The 25,652-nt window shown below is 35.1% G+C and overlaps 1 protein-coding gene across 34 annotated transcripts in view; it reads left to right on the forward strand.

Annotated features, from left to right (window-relative positions):
- Positions 1–23,373, forward strand: part of BBX (BBX high mobility group box domain containing) — a 129,331-nt gene extending 105,958 nt beyond the window's left edge. For 32 of the 34 annotated variants that reach the window (XM_087894896.1, XM_087894889.1, XM_034412948.3 and 29 more), the window contains 7 exons: positions 1,844–1,924; positions 5,907–6,825; positions 8,348–8,486; positions 9,681–9,829; positions 14,471–14,590; positions 18,695–18,881; positions 23,249–23,373. In XM_087894896.1, the coding sequence (XP_087751022.1) occupies positions 1,844–1,924; positions 5,907–6,825; positions 8,348–8,486; positions 9,681–9,829; positions 14,471–14,590; positions 18,695–18,881; positions 23,249–23,336 (1,683 nt within the window). In that variant the 3' untranslated portion in view covers positions 23,337–23,373. Of the gene's footprint in view, positions 1–1,843; positions 1,925–5,906; positions 6,826–8,347; positions 8,487–9,680; positions 9,830–14,470; positions 14,591–18,694; positions 18,882–21,987; positions 22,119–23,248 lie in introns of all 34 variants that reach the window. The other 2 variants (XR_015734419.1, XR_015734418.1) reach the window with 1 other exon arrangement.
- The last annotated feature ends 2,279 nt before the right edge of the window (positions 23,374–25,652 follow it).

Here is a 25,652-nt window from a genome sequence, read left to right on the forward strand (position 1 = left end):
GTTTTGCACTTTCCACATTTTGTTCCCTGTCATTTGTTTTTCTCTTTGCATCAAAATTCTTCAGATACGTAAGTATCTGATTTCGTAAGTAACAACAATGATTTTCCTCCAGTAGTCAGAAATAGATGCAATCTTCACTTGTTAAACAACAAACCATCAAAACTCCATCAACAAACTACATCTGTATTTTATTGTTTCTTTGGTATACTGTCTATATCTGCAGCCATAATATTTTTTACTGTTTCACAGTGTTTATGAATTCATTTATGTATTTTTCTAGCACTTTGTAGAATTAATTTCAATCACTTTTTCAACATATCATTCTGTGAGGAAGATGGGAGTTTTAATATACAACTAAATAAATAAATATCAATTTCTAAAATATTCTTTTCAACATTTTCTAACTTAAAGTTCATTTTAGATCATTTCATCAGTTTTACTTTTATTTCCATTCACTTCATTTCATTGCAGATTCTTGGTTTAGTCCCCTTCATTTTTTCCAAAAACATTTTATTTGCATCAAAATTCTTTGTTCAATGCCCTGATGTCTTTGCAACTATATTTTCATCTATATCTATGTTGTACAACATATTCCAACTTAGTTCTAAAGCGTTCTTATATGTATTTTCTTCATCCATACTAAGAATCCTCGTCTTACTTCTGTGGCACTTTGTAACATAATTCTTTTCATTCTGTCCCAAGTAGTTCCCATATTATCTTCTTTCACATTTCTTCTTTTACAAGATTGGCCTGTCTTTAATAGTTTTCCATATAGGCCAGCATTTTCTATCCTTGCAATTCTGTTTTCATTCTAGGTTTCTTTTTTTGTTTGTTCTCATCATTTTCATTTTTCATTTTTTCCCAAAAGCCAGCTAGAGTTCAGAACTTTTATTCAGCCTTGCATCCCTCCTTAATTCTCTCAGTTTTCAACAATCAACTCATGTTTTCAGATAATTCATTTGCCATGTTTACACATTAATAGACCCTGGCTTAAGCCAGGTATTTTAAATAAACATAACTTTTCCTTAGCAAATAAATTCTATTCACTATTCTTTTTCATACTTGAGCCTCCAAATCATTTTTCCTATACTTTTATTTTATTCTAACTCATTAGTTTATATAACCTTACAGAATATTTTCCCTCACAATATACTATATTAATTCAGAATGTTGCACAATAGTTAAATAAAATAAATATAATATAAATGATTTAAAAGACAATATAGACAATTGTACCTCAAACAAGATAAATATCAAGAACAGTTATGATATTAAATATAGCAAGAAATCTCAAAAATACAGAGTCAATAAGCCAACTACACCTCCCCTGCCATTTCAAACCTAATTAATTTTCATTGTTAGAAGTAGGTCTGTTGCATTCCAATGGCTATAACAGCATGGTTTAAGTACAGTTCAGTTCTCAGAAAAGTCCTTTTTTCTTTTAAATGGAAGGAGGAAAGAAGAGGAGAAATACAAATAACTGATACTCTTGGAATTCAAGTGCATTACTTCATTGCATCTATTTTATGTGTACATAAAATTTAAATGAACTACCATGAAAATAAAAAACAGTTGCAATTTCCAGTAGTGTAGTAATATAACTTTTAAATTTAAATTTCCTTTGTAGTGGTATAATTCATTAATTCTTGCTATCAAAACTGAATTGAAATTGAACCTAGTTGATTGAATACTTTTTATTTTTGTGGAATTCCAGTATTCCAAATATTACTGTCAAATTTGAAGCTTCCGTAGACATTCAGTGTTCACTTTGAAGATGCAATTTTATCAGTGACTTTGTGATATTATCTGTTTCAACACCTCATTTTCTTTATTTCTACTTTAGATCTCATCAAGTACATCCCATTCAGGTCCTTCTGAATTAACGAAACAGTGTGGGACATCAGCATTGTTTCAGTTGGCAGAGGTAGTATTAAAATCCTGTGGCTTAATTACTAATGGTACATTTGGGAAATAGAAGCTGAATGATGCTGGTTGCCAAAGTCTAGGAAATAGAGCTATAGTACAGACATAATTAGCATTGTTGTTTATAGAAGCCTAAATTACTGTTCATGCCAAGAATCTAGATTTATCTTGTCTAACCATTAGGCATGTAGTATCAAGAAGTTACAAACAGCTAGCTCCAAGAAGCAGTAGCCTACTGAGGTAGAGCATAATTGTAAAGTGCATACAGTAGTTCTCTTAAATAGTTTTAAACATTTCATATCTTTAAAGGAAGACGTTCATATAATGATGCATGAATAAGTTGTATCACTCATTGATATTTATGGGCCTTGACCAGTTGCAAATCATAAAAGAGAAATCATGGAAACTATTTCTTATTCAGAGAGTGTGATTCTTAAATCCATCTAAATACTAAACTATAAGGCATCCTTTTCCCAGTATGTCCCAAAGCAGTATGTCAAGGGCACAATACCCTTTTAGCTCTCTTGCTTCCACAGATGAGTGTCTTAAAGCTGTATCCAGCTACATGATCTCTACCTCACCTTACCATTCTCAAGCTTGTCAGTGTCTCAGAGGTAGTAGTTAATCAAGAATAAATTACTTTCTAAAGATACCTTCTTATTCTTTAAACTATATACCTTGCTCTCTATCATTGTCTTTCTTTCACAGTTGGTAATTTATAGTTCTCAATAAAGATAGCAAACAAATAGGGGCAAATTATTTTTTTTTTTATGTAGAATTAATTCCCTCAAATGTACATTTCATGATTTGGTCAGAAAGGGAAAAGAAAATAATTGTAAAAAACCTTCTTTGAGTTTTGCAATGTAAGATTTTAGGCACAATCAAATGTGAACATAAATCTATAATTCATTGAAATTTCATATAAATCTGTTTTGGTACATGGCACATATCTATATATTTGCACTGAGAACCAACCAAGTGCCAATAAAATATTATTATTTTTCAGACAACATGTATAATATACTTTTACTATTATTTTAATGTGTGCAACTTTTAAAAACAAAAATTAAAGAAAAAGCAGCTTCAGGAATGGTATTCTAAGTTTCCAGGGGAAGGCAAACAAATAGCAGCATGAATTGTAACACATTTTGAGTAATACATTGTACAAACATTTGAGTGTATATAAAACATGTAAACTATCATTCTTTTCTTTTTGAAACATCTTTAGACTTGGATGTTTCCAAGTCTAAATTGACTTGGTGCCCAGAGGGTTCAATTCTTTGTCAATGTTAATGAAACAAACACTATTAAGTACATGTCTGTAGTATCACATTCCTTACAAATTATACAATAGCAATTGCCTGTGTGTGTAAATTCAGTGCACTCAATTTGCAATAAAATACCGCATTTTGTAATAAAATATTGACAAGCAGGCTAGATCCTATGCAAGAAATTTATTACATATATACAGTATACACATATATATTGTGTTCTTCTTAAGAAAAAGCATTATGCAAAACACAAACATAATATAATAATAATAAAACCAAACTATTTAAAGACATGAGATAAAAATAAAAAGGAAACATAACTAAAATAAAGACCATTCACCTTATTTCTGCATACAGGTAGTCTTTGTCTTACAACAGTTCATTTAGTGACCATTCAAAGTTACAACGGCACTGAAAAAAGTGACCATTTTTCATACTTATGACCATTGCAGCATTCCTCACAGTTACATGATCAAAATTTGGAAGCTTGGCAACTGACTCATATTTATGAGGGTTGCAGTGTCACAGGGTCATGTGATTACCTTTTGTGATTTTCTAACAAGCAAAGTCAATGGGGAAGCCAGATTCACTTAACAATCATTTTACTAATTTAACAACTGCTGTGATTCACTTAACAACTGTGGCAAGAAAGGTTGAAAAATGCAACAAAAGTCACTTAACAGATGTCTTGCTTAGCAACAGAAATTTTGGGCTCAACTGTGGTTGTAAGTTGAGGACTACCTGTACTTTCTAGCCTTACAAATTGCACGAGCTACCTTTTGCTATTTAAATTTCTTTATCAATTCCAGCTTTCTGATCCCATCCTCTGGAGCCCCTAATTCTTTATCTATTTGATTTTCATCCATTCTGTCCACATAATCAAACAAAGATAATGTATTGATACTGTCAGTTATGCTTTGTATTCACTCCCCCTTTTTTAATGCCCTTTTTAAAAAAAACTTATCGACACACTAGTTTTTTGGCATCTATATATAGCTTGTTATCATTCACTTCATTTTCCTTATTAAACACTGAAAACTTTGTCCTTGATAGATTAATTTTAGCTTAGTATTCATCATTGGGTCAGATAAGCAGCAATGTAAGCTAGTATGCCAGAAATGAAATCAGAGCCTAGTTTTAAACCAAGCATACTCAGTTGACTCAGCCTTCCATCCTTCCAAGGTGTGTAAAATGAGGACCCAGATTGTTGGGGGCAATATACTGACTATGTAAACCGCTTAGAGAGGGCTGTAAAGCACTGTGAAGCAGTATATAAGTCTAAATGCTACTACTATTGCTATAATCATGTTATTCTATGGAGGACAGAATCTATACAGAGACAGAATCTCACAAGTCAGGATAATCCTTTTTACATCCCACCAACTTTGAGGCAAATGCAGCATGCTGACAAATTCAAACTGCAAGAAATTTATTAAATTAAGAATTTTATGCTTTTATAAAAACTTTTTTAATAAGAAACACTGAAAAAATGTCAGCAGAGCTATCACTGCCATTTTATTAGCTTTACACCAATATTTATATCCTTTATATTTTCTTCTTTGATTGTTGTTGTTTTAATAGCAACAACTTTGTAGATGAAACAGTCTAAACCTGACATGTTGGATCAGTTCCTGAGATATAGCTGTTATTTAAAATGTCTTAAATTAGGTTCCATGTGTATACAGTACAGAAATTAAAAGGTACTATGCAAGTACTCTAGAGCTAATGAAATTAGATTTGAATGTTTTTTTGAGAACTCATTCAGCTTAATTGAAATTGAAATAAGCAGCGTTTTCTCCATGCCTTTCAATGATTTTACTACTAGGTTGTTACAGTAAGAGTACATAATTGAATGTAATTTGTTTACCATTGTAGACAGTTAATTTATTAGTCTAATACATACTTGTTCCAAAGTATTTGTACACTATTTATATATTCCCAGATTTCAAAGAGTTCAGTGCAGTCACCATGAAGACAGAAAAGTGTTTTTGTTAGGTGTATCTTCCATCGTATATAGCAGTGATGGCTAACCTTTTTGCTATCGCGTGCCAGGAAGGGGGGGCAGGAGAGGTTTGCCCATGCGAGTACCCACACCCATAATTCTATGCGCACTTGTGCCTCCCCCTCCCCCCCGCTCCTGGCACACAATGGCCCAATAGGCCTGTTTTTCTCTCATACCTGGCTCCAGATCCTCTCTATGTATCTGGGGAGGGCGAAAACAGCTCTAGGAGTCTCTGGAGGCTGGGGGTAGCAAAAAATGTCACTTCCTGTCCAACCAGAAGTTGAAAAACGGGCCGCCGGAGGGTCTCTGAGGGGGCGGGGAAGGCTGTTTTTGCCCTCCCCAGATGCATAGAAAGGATCTGGAGCCAGATGAGAAAGAAAAATGGGCCTTCCCCACCCACCCATCCCCAGGACCTCCGGAGGCAGGAAACAACTTGTTTCTCTACTTCTGGTAGGCGCAGAAGGCCCGAAAATCAGCTGGCCGGCGCACGCATGTGTGCCAGAGCTGAGCTGGCGTGCCCACTGATATGGATACACGTGCTAAGTGTGGCACGTGTGCCATAGGTTCGCTATCACAGGTATATAGTATAGAAAATATAGAATGCACTGCTACTAAAATGATTATACCAATGCTAGAGTAATTTGTAGAACTGTTATGCAATCTTTTAACATTCCATAATAAAGGAGAATTAATATTGGAGTTTGTTTCAGATGTGTCTTGCATCAGAGGAAGTAAAAGTGAGAGAACCTGGGAAGGCAAAACCTGAAACAGCCAGGATTGTCAAAACACTGGAAGCATCTGAACAGATGAAAATTGCAGATTCGGAGAAAGCAAAAGTAAAAACAGAAAAATCTCAGAAAATGAAGGGACAAGAACATGAAAAGACAAAGACTGGAGTTTTCGAAGAGGTAACAAGGTGTATACATATTTCAGATCCAGCTTTGAACAGCATTACATTAGTTGGACATGACAGTGCAACAGCAAAAGATCCTGCATGCTGTTCCCATGAGCTGACATCAGTAGCTGACATCAGCACTTTAGGATTAAACAAACCAGAAAAACTGAAGAAGAAAAAGAAGAAAAATAAAGTGGACCGACAAGGACTTGAGAAATGTACTCCTAAAAAGACTTGCAAAAAAAGGCAGTCTTCCGAATCAGATATTGAGAGTGTCATTTATACTATTGAAGCAGTTGCAAAAGGGGACTGGGGGACAGAGAGACTTACAGAAATGTCCCATAAGAAAATTCGCCTTTCTTCTGCAGTGAAGGGCAATATTTTGGACACAAAGTCACCAAAGAAGAAAGTAAAGTCAAAAGAAAAAAGAACACTGAAAGAAAAATGTTTAGAGACCACCAAAGAATCGAAGCCTCCTGATATTTTTAGCATTAAAGATGACAAGGATGTACCATGTGAAGTATCTGAAAACACAATATCAGATATTCTAACCCCAACAGAGGATATAATATCACAGAGTTTACCAGATCAAGTAAAAATTGAGGACAGTGACTGTAATAAAAAGGCAGAAATTTGTGGCTCGAGAAAATCTGAAAGAGCTTGCAAAGGTGCACTGTACAAAACTCTGGTGTCAGAAGGCATGCTTACATCTCTGCGTTCCAATGTTGATAGAGGTATTTAGCTTTTAATATGTCCACCTCAAATTTTAAAACCCACAAAATTATAATTAATCATGTTTTTATGTTTCATTATTCAAAGTAAATTGAATATAATTCCTTCTAATCTTCGACAATAAGTCTGCTTTCAGTGAGCTTATTTCTAAAATATGTGTCAGTGATAATAGCAAATGGCTGCATATCTTCTCTCTATGTTTTAAATTACTTATTTATAACACTTTTAACATGCCATGTGGTTCAAATGCAATGCAAAGGCTTTTTCCAGATGGGACAAAAAAGAGAGTCTAGCAAAGTCAAACTAAGACATATCAAACAAATGATAAGCCATATTTTCCAAAATATTCAATCACCTTGGGGATACTTAAACCCTAATTTCAAAAAATTGGTATTTTAGGTGCATTGTTGTACATTATAGGTCTGTAACTTTTACAGCAGCATCTAAAGCCATTTTATGTCATTGATAATATCGGGCAATTTATCCTAACTTTCCCTACATACTTTGAAATTCTGTTAGAATGTAGCTAACCTTCATACCATAATGAATAATTGTACTTCAAAGGACTGTTCCTAATTCACATCCCAAATCCTCCTTCCACATTTCTACATCTTAATTATAAAACATTCTTTCATACTACAACTGTACTCCCCCCCCAAAAAAAAACATTTGCTATTATACATTTGCCATTATATAAATTATTTCTCATTTAGGCTGAACATTGTACTAATAAATCAAAAGCCAGCATCCACAACCATTGTACTAGATTTATGGAATATATGTAAAAATCTTCTAAGAATCCATTTATTTCTTCATTGTTTACAGTTCTAGCTCACTTTTTTTTCTGTGGATTCATAGGATTCCAGGGTAGTTTTTCATCTAGAGATTAATCAGCTCTTAGCTTCAAGCAAACTGGAATCTGAATAAGTCCTGCTGACCACTGGCTATGACATGAAAATATTTTTGTATCCAATTATAAACAGTACTAGTTTATCATTTTTAATACATAGAGAGGAGACTGTCTATGTTAATACTCAATTTCCCTTTGTATATTTGTTTATGTGAGTCTCTTTGGAGTTCTTAGGAATATGTGCAGGGGGTTTTTAAACATACATTTCCATTTTTAGCCTTAAGGATAATAGATATCTAGTTGCTTCGTAAAACTTTATATGAAGGCTGTAAAATGCTAATAGTATGAATTTTTAAACAATGATTGCTATTGATGTAGTTGTTATTTTAAGCAGATTATTTTCCTCTTTCATTCCTTAGTTTTAGGTTCATATTTACTAATTAGCATTAAATTATACTACTTATATCAATTCATGGGGACTTGCGAGGAAATTGCTATATGAAATGATGATGTAATGCTTTTGTAAGTCCTAGGATAGTCTCTGATATACCTAGTGAGATGAATCAGTCATCCTACTTAGCAAAAAGCAATATATTATGTTTCGAGTGTGCCTCTGTTATACAGTTTCCCAGTAATCTCCATGCAGTTTTTCTTGTTCCTACTCACTTTCTTAGGAAAACGAAGCTCAGGAAAAGGTGGCAACTCTGATCAGGAAGGATGCTGGAATGAAGAAACTTGGGCATTTTCCTTAAGTGGGACAAGTGGGAACAAAAAGTTAAAAAGAAGTAAGCCAAAGGAAGACATTGTTTTGGGGTAAGTGATATAATAAGTATGTAAGGGTATAAGTTACTTTCAAAATAGTTTGGTAATGATTAGAAATGAAATACCTTGTGAAACAGATATCTTGCTCACTTTTTGTCACTTTTGTCAGTTTCTTTTTCAACTTCAAAAGGAGAGATACAAATGGTAACAAACAAGGGTATAAACACATACACACACACACACACACACACACACATACAGACATACATACATACATACATTGATTCAGTGGTCCTTTAGCTTAAATTACATGAATATTATACAATTAGCACAGCACTTACTGAGAAATGTAATTATATTATCAAAGTTACATACGAAAGATCTTTGGGAAAGTCATCCTATATACTATCTGGGTCACAATTCCTTTGATTTGCAAATTTTAGGTTTGCAAAAATGTACAAAATTTAGATTTGAAACTCAAGTCAAACTATAGTGAACTGTGTTCAGTTACATACATGTACACCCTATATACTCATGGATAAGTCAAGAATGTTAAGTCCCAAATACATCCCCCTGGGGATGTTTTGCTTATCCCCAGATGGGCTTATCTGCAAATATTACTTTTTTAAAATACCCATATTTACTCACAGATCAGCTGATCCTTGATTTTTTTTAAAAAAACTAAAATACATGAAAAACACAGCTAAGTATGAAATAATTATAAGTATTTGACTTATCACAAATTAAAATTAAAATAAATAAAAATAAAAATTTTGAGGCTAATCCAAGGTACCTTTTTCATGGCATTTATCCGCAAGTATATATGTTACTTACTTTAAAAGTACAAGACATGGAAAATCATTTGTGTGCAGCCTATACGTGCAAAACTGCCCTGAACAGGAGCAAATCGTAATATTGCTTGATGGTTGGGTTACCACATTGATTACCAATACATGGCTAAGGGAATGTAACCATACTGGCCCTGCTAGATCTTTTGGTCACCTTCTATACTATTAAAATAGTATGCTTCTGGATCACCAATCAGAACTGGGAATTGCTCTTCTTTAACGATTCTGCTTTTTCATGAGTGTATGGTTCCAGACTGTGTAGGAAAGAGAATTCAAGTTCTGGAGGACTTTAGCACTTGGGCCCAAAAGCTGGACCATCTCCCCTATTTTATTCAACATAATATATTAAAATCTACATTGTTTTAATTTGTTTGATTTTCTGCTTTCACATCTTTAGTTTAGCAAAGCTGGAAGAAGAATTTGAGAAAAAGTTCAACAGCCTTCCTCAATACAGTCCAATCACATTTGATCGTAAAAATGCCTCTCTACCAAGAAAAAAGAAGAAAGTTGGCAGTTATGCTATAGACCAAACAAAATCTAACAAAGGTAAGTGCTTGCAGCAATGCAAACTCACTTGAAGCCACATTTTAGGTCAGAAGTGCTATTCTTCATTTATGCATGAAGATAAATGAAGGAATGTCAGAATTTTTGCATTCTTTTTCTGTTTTTCCACTGGCATTTGAGAGGGCTAGAAAAGACAAATCTAGAATCTATGGCTATTTTGTGTGATATATTTCTGTTTTATAATTCATTACTGATACTTTTCAGACAGACAGTTTGGTAGAGTGATTAAGGCTAGAAACCAGGAGACTCTAAGCTCTAGCCCTGTCTTGGGCATGAAGCAATGATAGGTAACCTTGGGCCAGTCACTTTCTCTCAGCCCTAGGAAAAAGGCAATGGTTAATCACTTCAGAAAAACCATGCCAATAAAACTGCAGCCTCCAAGAATGGGACATAATTGAATGCTATTCAGTAATGCTGCTGAGTCATAGCTTTCCTACAATACCAATCAACTAGAAACTATATTCTATCACTCCTTTTCTCATACATATCTAGAATCTTGTTTATATACAAAATGGAGAAGATTGTAAACAAATTGATTAACTAAGCTATTTTTAATATTGGTTCAGTATTAAATACATTGTTTCATATAATATTTAATATGTTACAGTACTTTACTGTTGTCCAGCTATGTCACTGCAGCTAAATTACTTCTATAAATAAGGTTTTTCTCTGCAAGCATAATTGAAAGCATTCTCCTCAGAGGGGAAACCAGTTATTTAATATTATTTAAGTTGAGAAACCCATATGAAAAATACTGAAAATAAAACAAATTAGTAAGTAATTCAACTTGAAGAATTCTAATAAAGTGGCTTGTGTGAAAACAATCCAATTTAGTTGAGGTTAAGTTACTTTTATTTGCTTTTTATGGGATGAAATAGTGAGTCAATATTTGAAATATTGTTCCTATGAGTTATTGTTTTACAACCACAGTTGTAATCGCTAAGCAATATTACTGTTCACTGAGTCATGCCCGATTTTATGACTTTTTTTGTTGCTAAGCAAATCACCGCAATTATTACACTAATCACATAGTAAGCGAATCTGACTTCCTCCCTTGAATTTCCTTGTCAGATGCCTTCTGGGAAGGTCGCACATTACCAGTCAGAGAACCGCTTATAAGTCACTTTTTTCAGTGTCATCAAAACTGTTGATGTCATTAAACAAACAGTCATAAATAGAGGATTACCTGTACTTTGAAAAATCTATCAAAAATGTTATAGAACAATAGCATTGCTAATTAAGTGCCCCTTCACAGTTCCAGTGTGCAGATAAAAACTTTTAATTCAATGAAATAACTAAATACTGTAGTGACTCTTTTAATCCTTATTGAAACTAGATAGATTTCTCCTTAGCCTCTTACATTTATTTAGAATTCTTTTTTTTTATTGAAAAAGTTTTCAAATACAAATTTCCCCCCCTTTTTTTCCCCCTCTCCCTCCCCCTCCCTAACCCCTCCTCCCCACCCATCCCCCCCTGTGACTTCTTCATAACAAAAAAAAAACCTAATTCATAACAGATTACTTACTCCCTCCTCTAGATATTGACCTTTACTTACTAAAAATATTATTAATATTATAACATCCCCCTTTATCCATACATTTCAGAAAAGAGAAAAGAAAGGAAAAAAAAAAGACATTATACTATAACATTATAGAATAACTTCTCCACTTTAAAACTATACGATAAGTCCTACTTTAACATTTAATCTTCTATATATGTTACTATAACATTTCAAAGCGGCCTTCCCCATAAAATCTAGTTTAACATTTATTCCACTCTATCCATTTCCTCCACTCCCCTAAATATATCACTTAAAAATCCCTTTTCTTAGACTAATCAATCTACTAACTAGCTTATTCACCCACTATCATACAAAATTACCATACACAACATTTCTTAATATCTTTGATTCACTGCCCACACTACTTAAAAATATATGTCTATATTTTCCATTATATCTAAATAAAAAAAAAGAAAAGACAATGACTTTAAATTTATAATCCATATAGTATCTTCTTTGAGGTCTTTCCACTGGATTGGTAGAACCAACATCCATAATCGGGTAACATAGCTTGCTGGTGCAACAGTTTATTCAGGATCTTCAATCATATCTGCCCCCATCAGTAGTAAATATCTTCTTATATGTATAAAAGTAAAAACAACCACCCGAGTGACATTATAATTATATTCCATATAGTAATAATTGTGGGTTTCATCAGGATTATTAATTCCCATCATCGTAGTGGGTAACAACCCGATGTTCTGCATGCCCCAACATCATTCTCTTGCCTTGTGATTCAAGATAATATAATATGTTTATCAACACAAAGAGAAATTCCAAAATGGATAATTCAAATCCATCAGTTTAAGGCTCATTTCACGTCCCCAAATTACGGCCATGCAGAGATCTGCCACAATCCTCAGGATGATATTAACCAATACGTCGCCTCTTCTGTGTTTACACATAATCATTCATATTTTAAAGTCACTGGCTTCACTGTTGCCTAATTTAAAAATTTCTATTTTTATGCCACCTATTTCTCTTTTTCTTTTCTTTTTGTGGGTTTGGTTTCCATCCTGGTTTCCTTTCTACAAATTGTGTATCTGGTCGGTTTTTATTCTGCTTTGTAGATTGGTCTTGTTGGTTTTGTTTTTGTATCTCATGTTTCTTTTTTATCCCTTGTATATCCCCTAGTAGGTTTCCATGCTTATCCTTGCCTTGATAAGTCATCACATTAAAATTAGATGCCACTTCTCTCAAATTTGTAGATAGTCCAGCTGGGGTATCCAATAAATCCAAAGGCAATTCATCTGGTACAGTCTCTATAATTCGATATTTTACCTTTATTTCCGGCTCCTTCTGCTTATCCTGTATTATACCTGAAGATGTTAAGTTCATTTTCAACCTATTTTGATAAAATTCTTCCGCTCTTTCAACAGTATTTAGCTGATATCTTTCTCCTTGGTATCTAAATATAATACCAACTGGGGCGTCCCACCTGAATGAAATATTTCTCTTTTTTAACTCATTCACCAGAAAACCAAATTTCTTCCTTTCCATCAATATCTTAGGTGGGAGTTCCTTGTAAATCCAAATCTTTCTTCCATACAATTGCAAATTAGAATTGAAGGAATTTTGCACGATATTATTCCTAATTTCCTTATCTGTAAAATAAATCACCACGTCTCTAGGCAATTGCCTTTGCTTGGCAATCCAGGAGTTGATTCGATAAACTCTGTCAATCCTACAAAACACTTCGTCAGGTTGAACCTTTAGAATCCCAGCTAGAAATTCAGAAGATATTTTCCTTAAATCATCTCTATTATTTTCCTGCAAACCTCTTAATCTTATCGCATATTCTGTGAAATTATATTGTACCATTAAAATCTCTTTTTCAATCTTCTGTTGCAGATTTTCTGCATTACCATACTTTTGATCAGCATCCATTTTAGGTTTTTCTTCTAAGCTATTATCCTGAGTGTTTATCAAATCATTTTCAATTTTTTGAATTCTATTGTCCAATTTATCTTGAATTTCTTCCATTTTAGACTCTAGTACATTAGTATTTGTGTCCAACTGTATCATAAATTCTGTAAAACCATTAACCACTTTTGAGAATTTTTTGTCCAAAGAATCAAACTTAGATTTCACCAATTCTTTAATTTCTTTAATTTCCTGCTTAAATTTTTCAAGTTACTGATTCACAATCTCCTCCCTTCTTTCAATCTCTATAAAAAATTCTGTTATATTAAAATCAGGTTTCTGAGACTGAAGAGTTAAGACTTGTTCCTTTAAATTATTGGTGGGGGAATCCCCCCCTTCTTGTTTATCTGACTTTATGAGTCTCAGTGCCATGTTTCCGCCCAGGCAGGCTTTGTTAAAAAAAAGCAAGAAAGACTTCTTTCCAGTCAGCAACAATATCAGATCTCCAAGGGAAAAAAAAAGAGAAAAAGACACAGGAGCGAAGTTTTGTCTACAAATGTAGCCAGTGGTATTTATTCCGCTACATTGTAGTAATAGAAAACGGAAGGACTTTCCCTTTCAGCCTCTCCTCCAGCCGACGCCATTTTAAAAGGCTTTTTTTCCTCTTTCTTTTCCTCCTCTCTCTTAAGTAATTTTTTTTTAAAAAATCAGTAAAATACTTGCGGTTCAGTATTACAGGTCCAGCTCACATTTCTTTGAGTAATCTGTTAAATTTGCAGGCTTGCTTTTGACGCCTGGCTCTGCATCAGCAGAGGTCTCCCAAAGCCCGGAGCAGCGGCTGGGGATACGGGGCATCTCATCCGCTCCGTCCCAAAAGTAAAGGAAAAACTTTTGGGACTCCGCAGAGAGTTCTACCCACCCCTGCCGGCTCTATCTCCGTTTCCTCATGGAAACGGAGTTTTTTCGAGCCGCCATTCCGTTGTGAAGGCGGCTCTGACAGGCGGTGGAAGCTGACGATCCCAAAGGAACGTCTGGCAGCAACAAACAGCAAACCGGAAGTCCATTTATTTAGAATTCTTAAAAGATCTGCGGAAAATATTTTGCTAACAGTCAAGTAGCTTCTCCATTGCAACCTTATTCTAGCACCAATGAGGTGCTAGGGAAAAATAACAGCTCTAACTTTCTTCTAAATATTCCAGAGTCTGTGGTAATACAAGAACCTTTGGTTGGAAGTCAGAAGAGAAAAGCAAGGAAAACCAAGATCACACATCTTGTTCGGACAGCAGATGGTCGAGTTTCACCAGCAGGGCAAGGTTTGGGTAAGTAAGTATATGACTGATTTTCTTTGGCTACAACTACAAATTCATTCATTACTCAAATTTGTCTGTGAGTTCCAGGAATCATAGAAACAAAAAAGAGAACCCAAAAATGTAGATTTGTAAGCTATTAGTTGTTTAAAAAGAAGTGGTACAAGTGAATATATCTTGCGTTATTAGTGTTATACAGTTTCAGAATGAAGTGTTCCGTAAAGAATTTTAAAAATCACTTAAATTTAAGAAAGAACTTGAAAAAGAATGCCCTAGACCAGTGATGGCAAACCTTTTCGGCACCGAGTCCCCAAACTGGAATGCACGTGTGCCCCAGAGCCCCAGAAACTTAAAGACCAGCTGGCCTGTACACATGTGCGCCAGCCAGCTGGTTTTCAGGTTTCCAGCATGCACATACGCACCGGCCAGCTAGTCTTCGCGCATGCCGGAGCCTGGAAACCCAAAGACCAGGTGGCCAGCATGCGCTTGCACACCAACCAGCTGGTCTTCGGGTTCCTGGGGCTCTGGCACATGCGAATATCAGCTGGCCGGCATGCATGCACATGCCAGAAACCAGAAGAGCAGATGGCGACAGAGCCCATAGAGAGGGGTCTGTATGCCACCTCCAGCACTCGTGCCATAGGTTCACCATCACGGTCCCTAGACCATTCCAAAAATATGCCGTTATATTTTTATCAAAATGTCCAGATTTCTGGTACAAAGATTTCTTTAATTGTAATTTTATAGAATTTCTTTTTCTTGGGATTGTTCCAGAATTTGAAAAGTCTAAAAAGAAATTAGCCAACCTGAATTAAGCTAAATTCTTTAAATATATACCTATTACTTGATCAATGTACACCAAGAAAACTATACATAATGAAGCATGTGATATTTTATGTCTTGTGACTAGATAGTATAGCTACTTAGCATAGAATAGGTTCATCTTGTAGCAACTATATGGACAAATGCCCACTGTGGCTCCCTTTCTTCAGTAATAAAATTAATCCAAGGACATTTTGGTAATCTCTTTGACCTTTTTTATCCATTGTATCTATTGTTTTCCTCTTATATTTACCTCAATCTTGCTGAGCATAATCATTCTTTTCTAGCCCATTATATACTTATGTTGCATGCACATCATTTAGTAAGCCTTTATTTGACCAGATGCAATTCATTGGTTCTATTTGCAGCTCATAGTGCTTTTATTAACATATCAAAATCTATAATTTAAAAGTAACTATCTTCTTTTTGCTTTTTTTCAGGTTCCAGCTTTTACAGCTGGGCATTATTATTAGAAAGACAACTCCTTTAATTATTTAGATATTTGTTGTCACCAAAATGTTCTTATACTTTACAATTTATCATTATATTCTTTCCTAGGATAATCTAGGTTGCAAGTTTCAAAGGATACAAAGCTTTGAATAAAGCTTCAAATAAAGGAGCTTCCCATACTTATTTTAGAAAGTTACATTAACCCCTTGCTTTTAAGTGAAAGTTGCAACAACACCTATTTAGGAGCCTGTCCAAGCTTTTTAATATATGGAGAAAGCTATGAAGAGCCTTCTTTAACCACCCCTAGGAGGAGCTACACGTACACACCTGGCTAAAGTTCACTCAGCTCACCCAGCATCATCTGCATGGCATGGTGACCACAGAATGACAGCCAGTTTGCTGCCCCTTTGTTTCTTTGCACCAAAGAACATTCAGATCATTGGTTTCAGTGAGTGCTTCCAGTTATCCCAGAGTGATACTGGAAGGGGCCAGCTACACTCTGTTGCCTTGGTGAGTAGTAAGGAAAAGAGGCAACTGCCATGTTTTTAGCACTTGTCAAAAGTTCTGGTAGTGCCAGAAAGGAGGCACTCCTGGCTTCCTCACAACCACAGTTTACCTGTATAGGATACTGTCCAGTGCTGGGGAAGAGTCAAATGGCACGTCCTCCATCAGACTTGTTGACAAGCATCCCTGACCAAAACTTCTCCCAGACCAGGTATCTTTAGTGGAAACAATGCTAAATCCACTCAGCTTCAGAAGTATTTCAGCCAGCATTGGCAAAGAAAGTTGAGAGCAACTCTTTTCCTCACCACTGATCTGAAGCAGTTGGAAGAAAATTGATAAAACAATTCACACTGCTTGCATGGCCCAAATTCCTTTCTCAGAATATATCTAGCTCATTTCAAACATCAATACTTTATTTCCTAGCACTCTGCCCATTTTATCTATCACTGAATCCCATAAATAAAACTGTCTACTAACTTGATTTCTTAATTATCACTTCTACATTAATTAAACATACAAGTTGAGAATACCTTCGCCTTCATACTAAGTTGGATTTTTTTTTTTTTTTACTTTTCATTTATATTTTCATATTAAGCTTTGACTTTTAGGGTAGGATGGCAGACTGAGCATGACTTTGCTTTTTGTGGAACTAATGAATGTGGTAAAAATAGGAGCCAATGAAGGGATTAGCTCCTCAGAACTTTTCTTTGGACTAAGAAGACAAGGATCACTCATATTGGCTCCTTCTGAAGAGATTGCAAAACAGTATTTTCCAGCAGATTTGAGAGGTCTGGGAGAGTCAACATCTTTTAAAGAGGCACTATGTTTGCCGACTTCCTGTCTTAATTACTTTAGGGCTTATTGTTGATTTCTGTGGATGTAAGATCCTTCCAAAAGACAAGTTGTATTAGAAGACAAAGTCCCAGAATATAAAAATTGTATAACCAAAGAATGGTTAGAGCAGAAGAAAGTTAATATTTTGAAATGGCCAATTCAAAGTCCTGACCATAATCCTACAGAAAACTTGTAGAAGGACCTGAAGCATGCCGTTCAGGCAAGGAAGCCTACCAACAACAACATCCCTGAATTAAAGCTGTTCTATAAGGAGGCATGGACTAAAATTCTTCCAAGCCAATGTGCAAGACTGAAGAAACAGTTATTGGAAATGTTTAGTTGCAGTTGTTGATACCCAGGCAGGGTGAAAGCAAAGGTTCACAAACTTAGACCACTTTCTTCGGGATATCTGCATCATTTTTTTCTAATAGCTGGTTGGATTGTTTGTTTCTTGAATGTTTTTCTGCTTAAGTTTAGAGTGTCTCTTTAAGTTCTATTTTTCATAAGATAGACATACTAAATTTGTTCCTTTCATTATTCTTATAGCATGTATTATGTTGACTACTTGCATTTATACTTTCAGTTTGACATGCATGATGCACTTATTACAATTAACAGTAGTTCCTCAGTATTTTCCACCATTGTATCTATACTTATCCATTATCTTGTATAAAATTAATATTTATATACTTCCCTTGATTCTAATACTGTATTTATGATTCTGTCGTTTATTGAATGTATTGTTCTTTTTGGTATTTTTGTCACTTTATACTTTCATTTTAGCCTATAGTATACCTAGTAGTCAACTGAGCTAATGTGGCCAGTTCTAGTCCATTTAAATTCATATTTCAAAAGTATATGTTTCCCTTTTCTTCATAATAATGCTTAAATTACTTAGCAAAAGAATAAAGTACCACATTAAGACTTTTTTAAAATGTGGTGCAATGCACACAATTTAAAACAATTTGAGCCTGAGTGGCGTAGGAGGCTAATGCCTCCTAAGGCAGCATTTAACATCCAGCTGCCTGCAATTACTGCGAGTTCAAGTCTCACCAGGCTCAAGGTCGACTCAGCCTTCCATCCTTTCTAAGGTGGGTAAATTGAGGACCCAGTTTGTGGGGGCAATAAGCTGACTTTGTATAAATATACAAAAAAAAAGTATGAAGGCTATTGCTTAATGCATTGTAAGCCGCCCTGAGTCTCCGGAGAAGGGCGGCATATAAATCAAATAAAAAAATTAAAAAAAACATTTTATAATATACTAAAGACTATAGAAAGTAGCACAATCTCAAGGTAAGTATTAGAAGGACAGAAGTTCTCCTATATTTTCCTACAGTGGACAGTGAATGGAAAATTGATTCGCTGGATTTGTTTTTATGTTGTATGTCTCCATGTTGGTTTGATTATAAAGAGGAAAGAACCCTGAATAAGGCTTTATTTTTTCTTCTCAGTGTAAGGAAGATTGGAATCTGTTAAAACAACCTTTGCTATTTTGCTTCCTTTTAGAAGAGAAACCAAAAGGGCAAAATACTCTTCAGAGAACATTAAATACAGGGATGGAATGTAGCAAGGAATCCTTGCTAAACAACGATGTAGCGGAAAATCATAGTATGACATCAGACATGCCATCTGTATCTGCATTCTTCAGTCTAGCTGCCTTAGCAGAGGTAGCAGCAATGGAAAATGTGCACAGGTAAGTACTAGTTAAAAGGAACTTTGCCTTTTTATATCTGTAGCTGTGCCTAAAATTAAGCACCCACATCAAGAGGTGTTTACTTGAGTCTCGTGAAGCATTTTAGCTAGGCATTTCATATATACAGACATCATTTGGTAACTCTGTGATGTCATTAATTTCTATACCATCTTGTTTCCATAAGGAAAAGTATATCTCTCTTTTCCCTACTACAGCACTTGCAATTCTTAAAAGCCAGTCTGTGCACCTAGAAAAGGCCTGTAGTGAGAATGCAGTGGGAAGGTTACATTTTCTTCCACTAATTGCCTCTTCCAATAGTTTGTTTTCATATATTATTTTCTATGAACATTGATATAATAGAATGATATGGGTGGGTATTTTTAAAACATATTAGTTTAAACTCACACCCTTTTTCAAAAAAGAAAAACATAGAACTTGCAAAGTTTTACCTGTTTTCGGAACCGAAATATTGAAATGAAAGTTTATATCTATGTATGTTTATATTTTATGGCCATACATACGTTTGCGTACATAAATGTACATCTTCAAAAACTGATCTTGTATCTTTTTTTGTTTAGCACAAAAGATTGATTTTTAAAAAACTGTGCGATATTGTGGGTCTTTAATCACAAAGATAGCATTTTGAAATGTGATTTGTGTCAGTAATACAATTATTGAACTTAGAGCATCAATTTAATTTCTGTCAGTGTTTTCTCAAATACTGAGAAGGAGAGGCAGAGGTGATAAAGAAAGTGTTCTACTGGCTGTGCTAATAGGTCAGCCAAAGCGACACCTTTGTGTCAACAAAATCATTCAACACTTTTTTATTATTCTTATTTTTACTTGTTCCTAACTTCCTTTTTGCAATAAACATTGAGGCATTATTTCATTGCATTTTAATTTTCACCAGAATGAAATTTTGAACAAATGTTTGGGAAATTATTATAATGATATTCAAAAGGCATACCTTATTATCAATGCCAATGGAAATAGGAATGACTGTAAATTATTTGACCACTGTATTTGTGTTAAAAATTGTGTTAATGTGGTGAAACCTATTGCATACATATTCAAAACATTCTGTTTTAAATTTAGAATTTGGCTTAAATTCAATTCCCATTTTAAGAGGGGGAACAAAAGATGAAAAAATAAGATCAAAGTTATGAAAATGGCTTCTTAAAAATATGCCAGCTTTCAGAAAGATTTGGTGCCTCCCAAAGTATAGGATTATCATATTCTTTCTACTTACTTACAACTATATATGTATGTGTATATATAAATTCCCAAATCTATTCTGAAAGAAATGCAAATCTTTCTGTTTTTACCACAGTAAGTAAATTGAGAATATGATATTTTCCAAAAGATGTTATCTGCCAAGCATATGCATTTGCCAGGTTTCTGACAGTTTTGTCCTGGAGACATTGCATGTCTGATTAGAACAATGGAAGGCATCTTCTGGAATGAACTAAATACCAGGGAATCCCAGAGCATGTCTGTAGCCAAGGCCAGACAGAAGTTTAGACTCTTTCAGGAAACACGTTCCAATACACAAGAACACAAAATACAGTGTTCAATGTAGAAAGCAAATTCTGAAATTATTTTAGAGCATTTATTTGGTAGAGATGATATAGAGCAGTGATGGCTAACCTTTTTGCCATCGCGTGCCAGGAGAGGGGGGCGGGGGAGGGTCGCGCGCGCACGTGCCCACGCGCATGTGTGTGCAACCCCCTCCCCCCCCCCCGCTCCTGGCACATGATGGCCTGGTAGGCCCGTTTTTCTTTCTTACCTGGCTCCAGATCCTCTCTGTGTATCTGGGAACGGAGAAAACAGCCTTTCCCACTCCCTTGGAGGCCCTATGGAGGCTGAAAGGGCCCATTTCCCAACTCCCGGTGGGACAGGAAGTGACATTTTTTGCTGTCCCCAGCCTCCAGAACCTCTCTAGGAGTCTGTAGGAGCCTCTCTAGGAGTCTGTAGTAGCCTCTCTAGGAGTCTCTGGAGGCTGGGGACAGGAAAAAACGTCACTTCCTGTCCCACCGGGAGTGGGGAAATGGGCCCTTTCAGCCTCTGTAGGGCCTCCAAGGGAGTGGGAAAGGCTGTTTTCCCCATTCCCAGATACACAGAGAGGATCTGGAGCCAGATAAGAAAGAAAAACGGGCCTTCCCCCCCCCCCAGGCCCTCCAGAGGCAGGAAACAGCCTGTTTCCCTACTTCTGGTGGGCCCAGAAGGCCCAAAAATCAGCTGGCCGGCGCGCGCATGCACCCCAGAGCTGAGCTGGCGTGCCCACTAATATGGCTCCGCGTGCCACCTGTGGCACACGTGCCATAGGTTCGCCATCACGGATATAGAGCTTCTGTGTTACATTTTAGTATCCTAATACTTGCAACTTAATGTAGAAGATGAAGGATACTTCCCCAAACTTAATCACTATGTAGGACCAGTTCATGTGAAATATGAGGAAAGTAGAAGTTGAGCATTGTTATAACAATAAAGTTTATTGTTCTAACAATGCTCAACTTCTACTTTCCTCATATTTCACATGAACTGGTCCTACATAGCGATTAAGTTTATATATCCTTTCTGTAGGATATATATAAGAGTGAGTGACTCAAATAAGTTAGGGTTTTTAGTAAGATAGAGATATGTGTGGTTCTCTGGGAAATGATTATTTAAAAAACCCTAAGGCTCAGTTTCATATGCATGGACTACCTTGTGATATATGGGAGAGAAATTATGTTAGAAATTTGATCCAGGTCGCCCCCCGCTCCCCCCCATGATTAGGTTCCATTGAAACTATTGCTAAGGCAACTTAATTGTAATAAAGCTTACTCTCCTGGCTACCATTATGACATTATTCCCATATTATTCTTACAGTATTATTTGCACAAACCAGACATTTTCAAATTGCAATAGCTGCTTTCCAACAAAAGAAGGAGGAAAACAGAAAGAGTATAGTGAAAAATGTTTCTGTATAGGAAAAAAAGATTTAAATGAGCATGCAAGGAAAGTAATCTAACACCCTCCTTGTGTGATTGGAATATATTTTATGAATAGTAGACGGAAGATTTACAATATTAAGTAGCCAGCATACTTCTTTCCTTTTCTCAAGATTGGAAACACCCAGGAAAAGAATTCAGCAATTGTTCAAGGGATTCTATGACCTGTAGGAGAGCTTCAGCCTTTAGGAAATAGAAGACTTTATATGAATCCCATTCAGCCTTTGGAAAATTTTAAAAAAAGGTTTGTTGTTTTTGTAAAGGCAATTATGTAAAAATTAAGAACAGGAAATTTCTAACACAGTGGCCTTGATTTTCATACAGCAAAAATTATTCCTGATAATTTACCCAAGCAATTCAGCTTTCTGATTTTTTTTTTTTTTTAAATAGCACTCTGAGAGTTCTGTTGTTACTGAACTTTTAGGGAAACAGTCTGAAAGAGGAAAAAAAGCTAAGAAGCTGTTTTCCAAATACTGCTTCTAGTTGTCTGTATTTTATGTAAGCTGTACACTGTAAGAAAAATCTCAGATGTATTGTCTAATACATTCCCTATTGAACTGCCTTTTCTGTTCTTTCTCTTCTACTAGTGTGGTCACTTCCTTGGTGCATTATTAAACTGAGGAATGGGTTTATTCATATGATTAGTGGGAGCTAGTGTGGATGTAATATAAATGTGAAGGCAGATCTTCAGTTATCCCAGTATCCTGTATCTATTTAGTACTCTTCTCTTATTTTTAGAGGGAAAACACGATTTCTAAAATGACAGAAATTACTTGAAAACCAAACTTTTTAGATCATTGAATCATAAAATGCAATGATTCGAAATGATGTTATCTACTTAAATCTCTTCCCCAATGCAGGAATCCAGTAGTAAAAGCCCTTTTTCATAATCCCTACTATGTTAACAGTGTTTCATCTGAACGTGGTGGTTTAGCAAGAGATTTCTTTTCTTCAACAAAGCATCTGTAACTCAAAAGTTGTAACATTTTAACGGGTTTACTTTACTCTTACTAGATGATTTAATTGGCACTTTGAATATAATTGATTATACAGTGACATCCTACTTTAACACATTAATTGGAAGAAGGGTTATTTATTAAAGAAAATCTGTTGAATCTAAGAGGAGGACATTGTAGATATTTAGTCATTTGTATGATGACCTAATGAATTTACAATTCATATAATATACAAATGATGTAATTTGCATCATGTAGATCACACAAAGCATAAATCACTTCCTAATTTGGTCTACTACATACAAAAATTCATTGTATCAAACTCAAGTAAAACAAGCTTTTGCTATATTTTAGTGTTAGGGGTTTTTAAAAAGAGTATGTTCTCTTAGTTAACATTACATCTATTCTTTCTTTGTAGGAATCAGAGAACAGCACCTCTTCCCTGTGATGGACAGCCAAAAGAAATGTCTCAGGCTCCAGTGCTTATTTCCTGTGCTGACCAGTGAAGCTCTACCCTTTTGTAAAACATTGTGCTTTACCTAATATTCTAGCCTTGTCTTTACCAATGGATGGTAGTCAGTCCATGTGATGGAGGAACTCATAGACTGAAAATGAGTTGTTCATGTTCAGTGTGGCACAGATTTCACTTGTAGCTTGTTCCAGGTCCCTTTAGCTTGAGCCTAAAATGTACTATGAGAGTAATGTTATTTCTCTCTTATGGAACAGAAATGAAATATCCTGGAGCTTTGCTTTCTAGAGAAGGTTTTTAAAGTGGTAAATTCACAGTTACATGGAGAAGGCAAACTTTACTGTAGCTCACACAGCACCTGTTCTGTCAAAAGTAGTTCATATGAAGTGTAGCTACTTTAAACAAAAGTAGAAAGAGAAAGAAAGAAAGAAAGAAAGAAAGAAAGAAAGAAAGAAAGAAAGAAAGAAAGAAAGAAAGAAAGAAAGAAAGAAAGAGAAAAAGAACTGATACACTGCACTAGTTACTAGATAATCTTAGTCCTTTTTACATGAACATTTAAGTTCTCGGATGGTTTATATAATAGGTTATGCCTACATTTATATATTTAAGAGTGAATTTAAGAACCTGTTTGTAGACTCCAAGAACGCATGGGAGGTGTACCATTGTTTGAGGTCTATGTGCGGCATATGGCCAAGAAGTTCTGCACTTTTCTGAATTTGCCACCAGGGTGATAGAATTTTTGGCAAAAAAAATATTGACAGGCTTTATTGTGCTTTTTTTAAAAAAATTAAGCATAGAATAATGGAGATTTACATTTAAAGCAAAGGTCTGGCATACAGATAAGAGCAGTGCTTGCAGATTACTGGTTTGAATTTCAAGCCTTGAAAATTTCATTTATTTTTGGACAGAAATTCAGAATGACTAAGTTTAAAGCAGTGAAATGGGGAAAATACTATTAATATATTGTTCAGAAGTGACCTTAGTACTACTTCACTCTTTTGGGGGAAAATCTTTTCAGTTGACATATACACTGATGAATATATTTTACATTTTATGGACACTGGAATTGTCATAAATACTATGCACAGTCTGAATCGGCTTCATCAGTTTATGAAGTGCCAGTGGTAGTTTGGGATGGTAAAGTGCTGAGTATAGCATAAGTAGATGATGACTGAGGAATAATGTTACAGAATTTAGGCCATCAAACAGACCATTTTTCAATTTGTGTTATCTTTATTCTGTGTTGCATCCTTTTCCCATCTCTACATCTCTTGCCAGAGCAGGTTCTAGGGTTTATATAATTATTATTACTTTATGTTATTTCTTAATTATTTTATATATGCCAGTTTCCTGTCATTCAACACAACATGCAGCAGCATCTATATAGATTCTTTTTTAAAAGACACCCTAAATTGGCTGCATGATATGAAATCATTGATAGGTGGTACTTTAATTTTTGTCCAAGGCCCCAAGTACAGTAATTCTGCTGTAACATCAAGTAGGGGAATTTGGCATCTGTGTACATGGTTTTCCATCTGTCTAGGGATGCACAAATGGAAGTCTTCTTCCACATATATACGGACTCTGACTGGATCAGGGCAACAATACTCCTAGCAGCAACATTTTATTTTTCATAAGAATTTGACAGGAAATTTTCACATTAATACAGGGTACTTCTTCCACAGCACAAGAAATTTCCCTATTTTGATTTGTATCATAGCACAAAGATTTAACCAAATGCTATTGATCAGACCCCAGCAATAATTTTCTATGAGTCTTGTCTCTGGTGGAATTTTGTGGTAGTGTTTAGTTCAGTGAGACCCTTTTATATTAATTAGGTCTCTATGAGCGTTTACACAGTGTTATCAGGCCTTCTTCATTTGTATGTGACAAAATTGTTAGAGAATATGGGGTGTTTTTTTTTCATTTTTTTGTAATTGGATTTAACAGCCATACAAAAAGTGACTCTTAAAACTTGCTTGGCTTAGCCTTTTATTATTCTAATCAGTGCATGTCTTTTCAGGGTCTGAACCAGGAACAACAACAAGCAGATCATATACTTTGTAATAATTGATGATAACAAAAATTGTCACTTCAGCTTAGGTAAAAAAATCAAAACTCATTCAAAGTTATAAATATTGAAGAAATAGAATAAAAAAACAGTTTCAACAGGCATGAGAAAATAAAAACTTGTTAGAAAATTCAGGTAGAAGAAATTTCCACATGCTGCTGTAACATGTGGAGCTATTTTAATAGTTCAATTTTGTTAATGTTTTCTAAATTATTTTAACAAAATAGAATGCTGCCATCATGCCATACTGTTGAGCATATATTGTGGTAGCTAAAGGAATAT

Source organism: Pantherophis guttatus, chromosome 5 (assembly GCF_059756535.1).
Source record: "Pantherophis guttatus breed Tessera chromosome 5, ASM5975653v1, whole genome shotgun sequence".
Classification (NCBI taxonomy): domain Eukaryota; kingdom Metazoa; phylum Chordata; class Lepidosauria; order Squamata; family Colubridae; genus Pantherophis; species Pantherophis guttatus.